Source organism: Hyla sarda, chromosome 3 (assembly GCF_029499605.1).
Source record: "Hyla sarda isolate aHylSar1 chromosome 3, aHylSar1.hap1, whole genome shotgun sequence".
NCBI lineage: Eukaryota > Metazoa > Chordata > Amphibia > Anura > Hylidae > Hyla > Hyla sarda.
The window spans coordinates 366,286,858-366,299,345 of record NC_079191.1 but is presented as its reverse complement, the minus strand read 5'-3'; the positions used below and the strand labels follow the sequence as shown (position 1 = coordinate 366,299,345).

Sequence of the window (12,488 nt, the reverse complement as noted above, 5' to 3'; positions counted from 1 at the left end):
GATTTGCTCCTGCTTTGGACAGTTCCTGACATGGACAGAGGTGTCAGCAGAGAGCGCTGTGGACAGATAAGAAAATAAATTCCAAAAGAAAAGAACTTTCTCTGTAGTGAACAGCAGCTGATAAGTACTGGAAGGATTAATATTTTTTTTATAGAAATAATTTACAAATCTATATAAATTTCTGGCACCAATTGATTTCAAATGAATGTTTTCCACTGGTGTACCCCTTTAAGCGGATGTACTTTCCGCTGGTGGAATTCTGCTGCAGCAATTCTACAATATGAACAGAATAGCAGAATGGGGGACTGCTGCAAACTGAATTTCACATCCGAATCCTGCCGATGGAATGCCTCAGAGTGGATGAACCCTAAGCGTTTAACTATTTGTTTGTTTCTGTATATCAGCTCTTGAACTGGTCTGTCATTTGGCTTTATTTTCTTGTGTTTTGCTGTCCCAGCTCATATCTTTGCATTGATACTGAGAAATCTCTACCCCAATCTCAGATATGAGAAACAATGTTTCTCCTTTCCAATGCTCCTTCCCCACCAGCAGTTGCGCTATGGAGATTTTAACACAGGACACAATCTGGTAAATCAAAGTTTCAGAATCAATATAACTTTGTAACTTTGTTTTCCTTTTATAACATCTCAGCCATTCACAGATTAACTGGTAGAAACATTCTTGGAAAATTTATGATGGCAAATTCAGGGAAACCCTTATGGGAAAAGGTCAATGCATTGCATTGGATATAAATGTTAACAATGTAACCGGAAGCAGCGATAATGTAACATTAATAGACATAAACACTTTTTAATTATTTTCAGAGGATAAGTGTCCTTTAGTTCATTACAATCTCCCTTGTTGAGTTGAATTCATTGCATTTCCAGAGAGATTAACCAAAGTGGCCACCAGATGGCGCAGGTGAACCTACATTAGAGACCAGCCTGCAAATTTGTCAGCAAAGAAGAGGAAAGGGTCAGCTCAGTCGGGCTGTATTATCAGCATCAGCAACAGCAGCCAGAGTGTCTTGTGTCTGCTGCAGGCAATGGAACTCTTTTCCAAGTCAAGAACATTGCCACTGCAGCCCAGCAGAGAAGATCCACACAGGCATGCCGGCAGCAGCATCTGCATGCTCTCATTCATTCTACTGCAGTAAAGCTCTAGCCATGAGGACATGAGAGGAGCCTGCAGATGCTTTAAAGTAGAGTAATTGATTCCTAAAAGCTGCTTTTCCGATCACTATGGTTATTTTATTCTAGGATTTTAATCTGCGGTTTTATGGATTTATTTTTTTCCCCAAGAGAAGAATTGATGGCAAGCAAACACCCCATGAATAGAATGGCTTGGAAAAGAATGGACTTTCTGAAGGGGTTCCTTCATTTTTTGCAAAATTTAGAAGTCACCCAGGGATCTGCTTGTCTCTGTTGAGAACCTTTTTTTTTTTTTTTTTGGTTTCCTCTAGCAAACACAGTGTTGGGAGATTGAGCAGTGAGTCCCAGCAGGGGATTATCCTAAAAAAGTGGAGAAAAAGTCCAAAGCAAAAATGGCAAAGGTTGTTGGGGAAAGTTTGGTAGAAGACCTTGCCAAGGTTTCTGATGAGGAGCTAATGAAGTGGACTAAGGAGGAGCTGATTGTCCGACTCCGAAGGGCAGAGGTTGACAAGATGAGTGCTATGCTGGATCACAGCAATCTGATCCGGGAGGTGAATAGGAGACTGCAGCTGCATCTAGGGGAGATCAGAGGGCTTAAGGTAAGGGCTGGAGAGCAGTGATGTCCTGGTATATAACCCCTGTGTCTACCGTCTTCTTATTGTACACCGCCACTGATCATGTTGGTGCCATGGAGCTAAGAAAGCACTGTTGCTCTGAGTATCGACCTGTATAGAAATGGTACATTTGTTCTCTGAGAAGAAACAGCGTTGCCGCTTTAAGAGTCAGTGGAGAAGGGAATTTCTGAAGATCCCTTTATCATTAGTCTTTATCAATCTATGGGAATTAATTCATATCCTCCTGCTGCAGTTATCTGGTTTTAGGCTAAGTTTCCACTTTTTCTGGCAGTTTTTGAGCCAAAGCCAGAAGTGTATTCAAAAGGAATAGGACATATAAAGGAAGGACTTACACTTCTCCTCCCTTATGGATCCACTTCTGACTTAGGCTCAAAAACTGCAGCAGCAGATATCCAAAAAACACCAGAAAAAAAACCAAGTGGAAACTCAGCCTTAGAGATACATTTCTGGCAGCTCCAGCAATTTCATTCCGTACACGAACGGTTAAGAGGATTTACTTGCAGCCTAAAAATACAGCATCTGGGTGACTCTCACACCTAGCAGCCCAGTCTTATCATTACGTAATGTGTCAGGAAGAGCACATTGGTACAGTATGGGGCTCCCTGCTGAAATCTAAAGACAGCAGCCGCTGAATCTAAGCATTAGATGAGAGTTACCGGGATGAAGGTGTTTGTGGTGTCAGAGAATTCTGAGAGAAGGATAGAAAACACATACGACGATATAAAAAAAAAACCTTCAAAGTGCAATGTTCAGCCTCCATGCTTGGTATAATCAAATAAATCCATATCCGGAGGTGCCAGGCTGTCGTTGCTAACCTCTGATGTGGATTCCGTGTATATTAGTTCAATCAGATTATGATGGTAACATTAGCCGGGGTTGAGTAGTAGCTTCCGAACATCTATAGCGGTGATGTCATGAGTCTCAGTGTAACCATTTCAGTGCTGCAGTGCACTCCAGCATCTCACACCCCTATCTCTCAGACAGACTTCCATTGATCAAAATTGTAAAAGACAAACCCACACCTCAAGGACAGTGATAATAATAAAGATTCAATAATAAATATCGGCTGAGACCGTGCTGGAAGCACGGTCTCAGCCAATATTTATTATTGAATCTTTATTATTATCACTGTCCTTGAGGTGTGGGTTTGTCTTTTACAATTTCGATCCCAATATATCACACCCTGGGTATAGGGGTTTCGCCCATTCCACCTCGGCCAGTGTTTAATTGTAATTGTGAGCTGCACTATTTTTTGTATTCGACTTCCATTGATATCATTGGAATCATGATGATTGTGTTATTATTTTATTATGTGCCAAATTTAGCTTTCGGTTATATTATTAACTGAATTGTTATGTACAATGCATTTGGAAAGTCACTTTTTTAATATATTTTTTTACATTTTTGTTTTTGTTGTACCATTGTAAAATTAAAAAGAAAATTCAAGTTTCCCTTCCATCATTCTGCATTCTATACCCCGCAATGACAAAGTGAGAACAGAATGTGAGAAATCTTTGCTAATTTATTGAAAAGGAAAACGCAAAATATTGCAGTATTCAGACCCTTTACTCAGGACTTAGTTGAAGCCCCTTTGGCAGTGATTCCAGTCTCCTGTCTTCTTGAGGGTGACCCCACAAGGTTCACACACATGGATTTGGGGATTTTCTGCCATTCTTCCCTGCAGATCCTATCAAACTTTATAAGGTTGGATGGGAACAGTCGGTGTCGACCTATACAGATCTCTCCAGAGATGCCAATTTGGGTTGAATTTTGGGCTGGACCACTCAAGGACATTCACGGAGTTGTCCCTAAGCTACCCCTGTGTTATCTTGGCTGTGTGCTTAGGGTAATTGTCTTGTTGGAAGGTGAACCTTCAACCTAGTCTGAGGTCCGGAGCACTCTAGATCAGGTTTTTATGAAGAATATCTCTGTACGTTGTGCCGTTCAGCTTTCCCTCAACCCTAACAATTTCCCTGTCCTAACCACAGAGAAATAGGACCACAGCATGATGATGCTACCCCCATGCTTTACTGCGAGATGGTATTGGGTAGATTATTAGCAGTGCCTGATTTTATCCAGACATGAAGCTTTGAACAGAGGCCAAAAAGGTCAATCTTGGTTTTAACAGTCAGAGAGACCTTTAAGGCGCTTTTTAAAAACTTCAGGTGGCTTTAATGTGTCTTTTACTGAGGAAACGCTACTTTAAACCCCAGATTAGCGGAGGCTGCAGTAATGGTTGATCTTCTGAAAGTTTCTCCTATCTGCACACATTGTTATAAGAGCTCAGTAAAAATGACCATTGGGTTCTTTGTCATCTCTCTTACCAAGGCACTTATCCTCTTATTACTAAGTTTGGGATGGCCAGTTCTCTAAACTTCTTCCATTTATGATTTATGGAGGCCACTATGCTCTTGGGAACCATCAATTCTGCAGAATTCTACCCTTCTTGAGAACTGTACCTCAACACAATAATGTCTCTGAGCTCTACAGGCCGTTTCTTCCAGCTCATGGCTTCGTTATTGCTCTGATATGCATTGTCAGCAGTTAGACCTTATATAGACAGGGCTGTGTCTTTCCAAATGATGTCCAATCCACTGAATTTAATCACTGAAGGTATTTTTATTTTAACACAATGCCACAACGTAACAAAATGTGAAAAAAGTTAAAGGGTCTGAAGACTTTACAAATGCATTGTAAGACATTCAAGATTCCAGTCTATATTTATAAAACAATGAAAACATTTTTTTAACCAATATAATAATAAAAACATCAATACACTATTATTATGATGATGATGATTATTATTATTATTCATAATATTAACTACATCAATGATAAAATAAAGTATATACAGAGTTAAATTAAATCAAATGTATAACCATTGAAGGGTTGCACCTTTTTTAATACAAAAAAACCCCAAACCACCAGAAAATAAAGTCTTGAGTTGTTGCTTGAGCTCCTCTGTCCAAAGATATCATCTCCCGCCCACGCCTTCCTGAGGGAACAGCAGAAATCAAGCAGATAAGTATAAGTATGAGGTAAATTTAATATATTTTACAATACTCTGGAGATCATGGTTCATTGCTAGCACAAAGATTTGGGATTTCATGTTTAGTCAAGTTCACTTATTGGATAATGTGCATTTATACGACAATTGCATCCCAAGTAGGTTTTGACTCGGTAGTGGAAAGGCACCACATTAACCCATTTTGAAGTACTAAAGGTATGGGTAAGGCAGGATATACAAAATATCATAATTTTCAACAAAGCAATTTACAGTTACTTGGGAATTTCTCACCATTCTGAATATGTTCTGAATATGTTCTGCTGGTTATGAACAGCTGGCGAGAAGCAGGTTACCTTCCAGGACACGTCATCGGCTTGGACAAGCAGGTAGAATGAGTGGCACCTCCTGTACGTACCTACAGTAATTAAACAGGGAACTCTGGTACATACAAGCTCTGTATCTATGGCTTTCCCATAGAGATACATGGAGGGGGCATGTCAGCCAACGCTTCATGTATGAGGAGAGCCGGGGTGCCAGGCAGGAGATCTCAAAGGGTCCCAGTGGTCTGACCCCTGCAATCTGACACTTGTCCCTTATCCTGTGGATATGGGATCCAAACGTATGTAACAGAGTTCCCCCTTTAAAGGAGGAGGTTGCAGTATTGAATGCTCTAAAACATAAGGGCAAAGGGGGGCTTATCTGTGTAGGTCATGTATACACTGCTCAAAAAAAATAAAGGGCACACTTAAACAACACAATGTAACTCCAAGTTAATCACACTTCTGTGAAATCACACTGTCCACTCAGGAAGCAACACTGATCGACAATCAATTTTACATGCTGTTGTGCAAATGGAACAGACAACAGGTGGAAATTATAGGCAACTAGCAAGACACCCAATAAAGGAGTGGTTCTGCAGGTGGTGAACACAGACCACTTCTTAGTTCCTATGCTTTCTGGCTGATGTTTCGGTCACTTTTGAATGCTGGCAGTACTTTCACTCTAGTGGTAGCATGAGACGGAGTCTACAAGTCTACAACAAGTGGCTCAGGTAGTGCAGCTCCTCCAGGATGGCACATCAATACGAGCTGTGGCAAGAAGGTTTGCCTTGTCTGTCAGCATAGTGTCCAGAGCAGGAGACAGGCCAGTACATCAGGAGATGTGGAGGAGGCTGTAGGAGGACAACAACCCAGCAGCAGGACCGCTATCTCCGCCTTTGTGCAAGGAGGAACAGGAGGAGCACTGCCAGAGCCCTCCAGCAGGCCAAAAATCTGCATGTATCCACTCAAACGGTCAGAAACAGACTCCATGTGGGTGGTGTTGTCAAGGATGGCTTCTGGTTTGGTCTTAAAATGTGAGTGACTGCTGCTGTATACTGCTGAGTGCCGGCACAAGGAATACACACCAGACAAAATGTCCAGGAGTTGGCGGATGCTTTAGTCCAGATCTGGGAGGACATCCCTCAGGAGAACATCCGCCACCTCATCAGGAGCATGCCCAGGCATTGTAGGGAGGTCATACGGGCACATGGAGGCCACACACATTACTGAGCCTCATTTTGACTTGTTTTAAGGACATTACATCAAAGTTGGATCAGCCTGTAGTGTGGTTTTCCACTTGGATTTTGAGTGTGACTCCATATCCAGCACATTCAACTATTTAAAGACGAAAGTATTTAATACGATTAGGTCATTCATTCAGATCTATTATCTTAGTGTTCCCTTTATTTTTTGGGGCAGTGTAGTTAGCTGTAGCTTAAATATTTCTCAGTGTTTCTAAATCAAGTCCCATCTACTGAAATATATTGCAGTAAGTGTCATATCACAGAAAAAAATAATGCTTCTATATGTTACTCACTAAGTCATGCAGATCCTTTACATGTCTTTTTTACGTGTCTAGCTTCTGTATTTAGCTCACAAATCCCTCTGTTCTGCTGCTCATTCATTCTGACATTCACTACTCAAAAAGGGGTGTGTCTGAGGCAAGCACTGAGTCCACCCTCACTCAGCCCTGCTGTGCTGTGCTGGGTCTCCTCATCAAATCACTGCAGGATGCTCTGTAACTGAACAGAAAGGGGCACAAAGAAGTGCTAGTCCTGCCCTTACTTAGTGGTCTTTGTCCTAGCTTATGCTTCAGCTATGACAAAGATGATGGTGCAGCCGGACACGATTATGTTCTGGATTGTATGGGGACCCCTAGTGGTCTTTTTTTTTAAAGACATTAATTCTATAAAAATGAAAAACATTTTTTTTTTAAAGTATATAAGAGATATTTTGTTAAGATGTACAACATATAAAAAGTTTTTGATTCTAACAGTGCCCATTTAAACATTATTAACTAATTATTGGTCTGCACAGATAATGCAATGATAATTACAGAGATAACAAATCATGGGAATAAAGCAAATTATAATAGGTGAAACAAATAGAGTCTTTACTAATAAGTCCCACATGTAAGTAATACATAAGACCACATATTTCTCTATAATAAAAAGAAGATAATGAAAACAAAAATAATAATAATAAAAAAAAAATTAAGAAAAAAGATTGCTGTCCGGGCATGCTGGGAGTTGTAGTTTTGCAACATCTGGTGGTCCACAGTTTGGAGACCACTGCACTAGTGTATACCCTGGCCTGATATAAATTATTTTATCTCTCTCGTTTTTACAGATTTGACCTATATATTTTTTTTTAAGCTAAATCCTCATCAACCTTATTATTCCTAATTGATATCATCCTATTATAAGCAGGATGCATCCAGTGATAATGCTTTATGGGATTGCGATTATCCTTGTGGCTTGCCTACATCCTGCTTGTAATATCAGCAAATAGATGGAAACTGGTATTTAGACCTGCCCTTTGATGCAATGGCTTTTTTAAGGCTTGCCAGGAAACGTGTCCCTAGCAACCTGTCTCCGATTACTCATGTCTACAACCGAAGGATGAAACGGCAGAAGCTGAGAGCAGAGGAAGTATAAAGAGCCTTGGCAGTGCTAAGAGAGTGCTTGTACCTATCTGTAATGCAGTATTGATCAGATTATAAATAAGTGGACAACGTCAGTTTGAACCTCTGCTCAACCAATAACTTCAATGAATGGGTTAGCGCAGCAGTATGTGCTCCACAGCGGCACTTCCTACCATAAACAGAGACAGGCTAGGTTTCCACACAGGTTATTTCTGGTGGTTTTTTTTCTGTCAAAGTCAGAAGTGGATCCATTAGGAAGGAGAAGTATAAGTCCTTCGTTTCTACTTCTCATTCCTTTGAATCCACTTCTGACTTTGGCTTAAAAACTGCAGTGGCATTATAAAAAAAAAAAAAAAACTCCAGGAAAAAAATAGTAAACCTACCACAGGGGGATGCAATGTTCATTAGCCACTGTGGAGACCAAGTAAGACAGTACATACAATAACTTCTATGTTGCCCTCTTACTTTATGCATAGTATATGTTCTACGAGTATGACTTTATCCATTTTTCCATGATTTGTAGTAGAGGCTTTTTTCCCCCCTTAACATTTTACCTATTTCCCACATGGGTCATAAATAGGCAGCTAAATAGAACCTTTAAATAGGCAATGTCACTTAAAAGAAACAAAAAAACTAAAATTTACAACTTTTGACATGTTGTAGAGGCATGACAAAACTTTTGGTTAGGGTCTGAGTGTTTAGACCCCGACCAACCGCTAGAATGGGCCTGGAGAAGAGCAAGCTAAGTAGGACAAACTTACAATATAGGTCTATGGGATTGTCTTGGTCAGCATGCGCTTCCCTCCCTGCTCATTCTAGTGATTATTTGGGGTCTGAATACTTAGACCCCGGGTCAATCAAAACTTTTGACTTTTCTCTAGGACAAAGCGACAGGTAACCTTTAAGAGAACTGATGTTTCCTTCATGTTTGTAGTTCATTTTTTGGTGATTTGTAGACAATAATTGGAGATTTTTCTAGTCTAGATGATGGAAAATATAGATTTTATTAACGACTTGCTTTATTAACGAATATGCTTTTCTTTTTTACAAAAACATAGCAGCAAAAAACATAGCAACAAAGTACAATAAAGCTTTTTTTTAAAACAAAAACAGGTAATATGCAAATAGGTATGTACTGACAACCAATCTGCAACCAGCACAGGTGATATAAGGTGTATACAGGTAATGAACTTCCTCTTCTTTGGTGCAAAGCGTAGCAATAACAAAATAGGTAACAAAGTACCATGTAACTAAAAGTTATAAAATAAGAAGATAAACTAAATATCGTAGAGTAAAGCATATAATAAACTAAATAACTAGAATAGTCTGAAGGAAACAGTAGTAGTATAGTCTTTTCTTTATGGAAGAAGTAGTTGACAACAAAGAATCAGAAGTAGAATTCCGGTTCCTTGAAGATGAGCAGAAATAAACCTTCCAAAACGAAATACCATCTGGGGTGAAGCATCAAACTGGAAAAAATAAACATATGAGTAGTATAGGGTTGGGTTAATAGGGAGGGATAATGTTCGTCTCCTGTCGTTAATAAAATCTATATTTTCAATCATCTAGACTCGGAAAATCTCTAATTTTATGGCACGACAGGAGACTTCCATTATGCAAATTTAAAGCTGATATGCAATACAATACATCTAAATATATATAATTAGATTAAAAAACAACAATAAAATATTTGAAATGAAATTATAGTAATGACATGGAAACATGAGGTTCAGGTCTAAAGTAAAAGGTCTTGAAGGTGGATTCTGAAGACCAATTTGCAGCCTTTAGGACCAAGGGCGTACCTGTACGCCGGTGGGAATTTCCTTCCCCGCCGTGCACTGGGCGGGGACCGGACCGGGATGCCTGCTGAAATCATTCAGCAGGCATCCCTTGCCAATGCCCAGGGGGGTCCTAAGACCACGCCACGTCGGCGATCGCCGCAAATCACCCTGGTGAATTCACATCAGCCATTTGCGGTGATACGGGTCTTCATTGACTCGGAAAATAAGGGGGGTCCCCTGAAGGGATAGGAGTTAGGTGGCAGGGGTGCCACCCCTCCTATCCCTGCTATTGGTTTGTCAGAAGCGACCAACCAATAGCAGATCGAGGGCGGGGGGGTTAAGGTTCAGTTCCCCCCGTTCTGCCCACTCACTGTTGTCTTGACAGAGCAGGGGAACCGTCGGTGACCGGCGCCGGAGGTCACTTACTAACGGAGGCGGCAGTGGGCGGCAATGATGTGCGGCTGGCTTTCTGATGCAGACTACGGAAGCCAATGAGTTGCCTCGCACAATGCTTTTTGCTGTCTGGGCATGCTGGGATTTGTAGTTTTGCAACATCTGGAGGGCCACAGTTTGGAGATCACTGTGCAGCAGTCTCTAAACTGTGGCCCTTCAGATCTTGCAAATGCTGTCTTGGCATGCTGGGAGTTGTAGTTACGTACCTCCAGCTGTTACATAACTACATTTCCCAGCATGCCCTTCAGAGATCAGTACATGCTGGGAGTTGTAGTTTTGCAACAGCTGGAGGCACACTGGCTGGAAAATACTGAGTTAGGTAACAGAACTTAAAGGGGTTATCCAGGAAAAAACTTTTTTTTATATATCCACCGGCTCCAGAAAGTTAAACAGATTTGTAAATTACTTCTATTAAAAAATCTTAATCCTTTCAGTACTTATGAGCTTCTGAAGTTTAGGTTGTTCTTTTCTGTCTAAGTAATCTCTAATGACACGTGTCTCGGGAACCGCCCAGTTTAGAAGAGGTTTGCTATGGGAATTTGCTTCTAAACTGGGCGTTTCCCGAGACACGTGTCATCAGAGATTACTTAGACAGAAAAGAACAACCTTAACTTCAGAAGCTCATAAGTACTGAAAGGATTAAGATTTTTTAATAGAAGTAATTTACAAATCTGTTTAACTTTCTGGAACCAGTTGATATATAAAAAAAAGTTTTTTCCTGGAATACCCCTTTAACTGAAGGTTTTCCAACCAGTGTGCCTCCAGCTGTTGCACAACTACAACTCCCAGCATGCACGGTCTGTCAGTGCATGCTGGGAGTTGTAGTTTTGCAACAGCTGGAGGCTTGCCCCCTCCCCATATGAATGTACAGGGTACATTCACACTGGCGAGTTTACAGTTAGTTTCCTGCTTCAAGTTTGTGGTGCGGCAAATTTTCCATCACAGCGCAAACTCCTAGCGGGAAACTCACTTTATGTACCATAAAAATACTACACTACACTACACCGACACAAAAAAAAGGGTAAAACACTACATATACACCCTCTTACACTGTCGCCCCCCCCCCCCCCCCCCAATAAAAATGAAAAGGTATGGGTGTATATGTAGTGTTTTACCCTTTATTTCGTGTCGGTGTAGTGTAGTGTTTTTATGGTACATAAAGTGAGTGTTTCCAAAACAGAGCCTCCAGCTGTTGCAAAACAACAACTCCCAGCATTTCCGGACAGCCACTGAATGTCCAGGCATGCTGGGAGTTAAGAAACAGCTGGAGGCACCCTGTTTGGGAATCACTGGCGTAGAATACCCCTATGTCCATCCCTATGTAATTCCTAATTTAGTCCTCAAATACGCATGGCGCTCTCTCCCTTCGGAGCGCTGTTTTATTTCAAGGAAACAGTTTAGGGCCACATATGGGGTATTTCCGTACTCGGGAGAAATTGCACTACAAATGTTGGGGGTCTTTTTCTCCTTTTACCCCTTACAAAAAAGGAAAAGTTGGGGTCTACATCAGCCTGTTTGTGTAAAACAAAAAATTTTTTACATTAACATGCTGGTGTTGCCCCATACTTTTTTTTCACAAGAGGTAAAAGGAAAAAAAGACCCCCAAAATTTGTGACGCAATTTCTCCCTGAGTACTGAAATACCCCATATGTGGACGTAAAAAGCTCTGCGGGCACACAACAAGGCTTATTAGGGAGAGCGCACTATGTACATTTGAGGCCTAAATTGTTTATTTGCACAGGGGTGGCTGATTTTACAGTGGTTCTGACATGAACGCAAAAAATTAAATACCCACGTGTGACCCCATTTTGGAAACTACACCCTTCACGAAACGTAACAAGGGGTAAAGTGCACCTTAACACCCCACAGGTGTTTGACAAATTTTGGTAAAAAAAAATGTTTTCACTAAAATGCTGGTGTTACCCAAAATTTTTCATTTTCACAAGGGAAAATAGCAAAAAAGCCCCCCAAAATGTGTAACCCCATTTCTTCTGAGTAAGAACGTAGCCCATATGTGGATGTAAAGTGCTCTGCGGGTGCACTACAATGCTCAGAAGAGAAGGTGCGCCATTGGGATTTTGGAGAGAAAATTTGTCCGGAATTGAAGACCACGTGTGTATACAAAGCCCCCATAGTGCCAGAACAATGGACCCCCCCCCCACATGTGACCCCATTTTTGGAAACTACACCCTTCAGGGAATGTCATAAGGGGTACAGTGAGCATTTACGTCCCACAGGTCTGTCAAACGCCAATGGGGTGTAAATGCTCACTATACCCCTTATTAAATTCTGTGAGGGGTGTAGTTTCCAAAATGGGGTCACATGTGGGGGGTTCACTGTTCTGGCACCAAGGGGGGCTTTGTAAATGCACATGGCCCCTGACTTCCATTTCAAACAAATTCTGTCTCCAAAAGCCCAATGGCGCTCCTTCTCTTCTGAGCATTGTAGTGCGCCAACAGAGCACTTGACGTCCACACATCGGGTATTTCCATACTCA

At 41.1% G+C, this 12,488-nt stretch overlaps 1 protein-coding gene across 2 annotated transcripts in view; it reads left to right on the top strand.

Annotated features, from left to right (window-relative positions):
• The first annotated feature begins 613 nt into the window (after positions 1–613).
• Positions 614–12,488, top strand: part of CCDC85A (coiled-coil domain containing 85A) — a 333,147-nt gene continuing 321,272 nt past the window's right edge. Inside the window, exon 1 of one of the 2 annotated variants that reach the window (XR_008891555.1) lies at positions 614–1,750. Coding sequence is in view for 1 of the 2 variants with exons in the window: in XM_056567717.1 (XP_056423692.1) it covers positions 1,544–1,750 (207 nt within the window). In the remaining variant the exon portion in view is untranslated. The remainder of the gene's footprint in view (positions 1,751–12,488) is intronic. The other variant, XM_056567717.1, reaches the window with a different exon arrangement.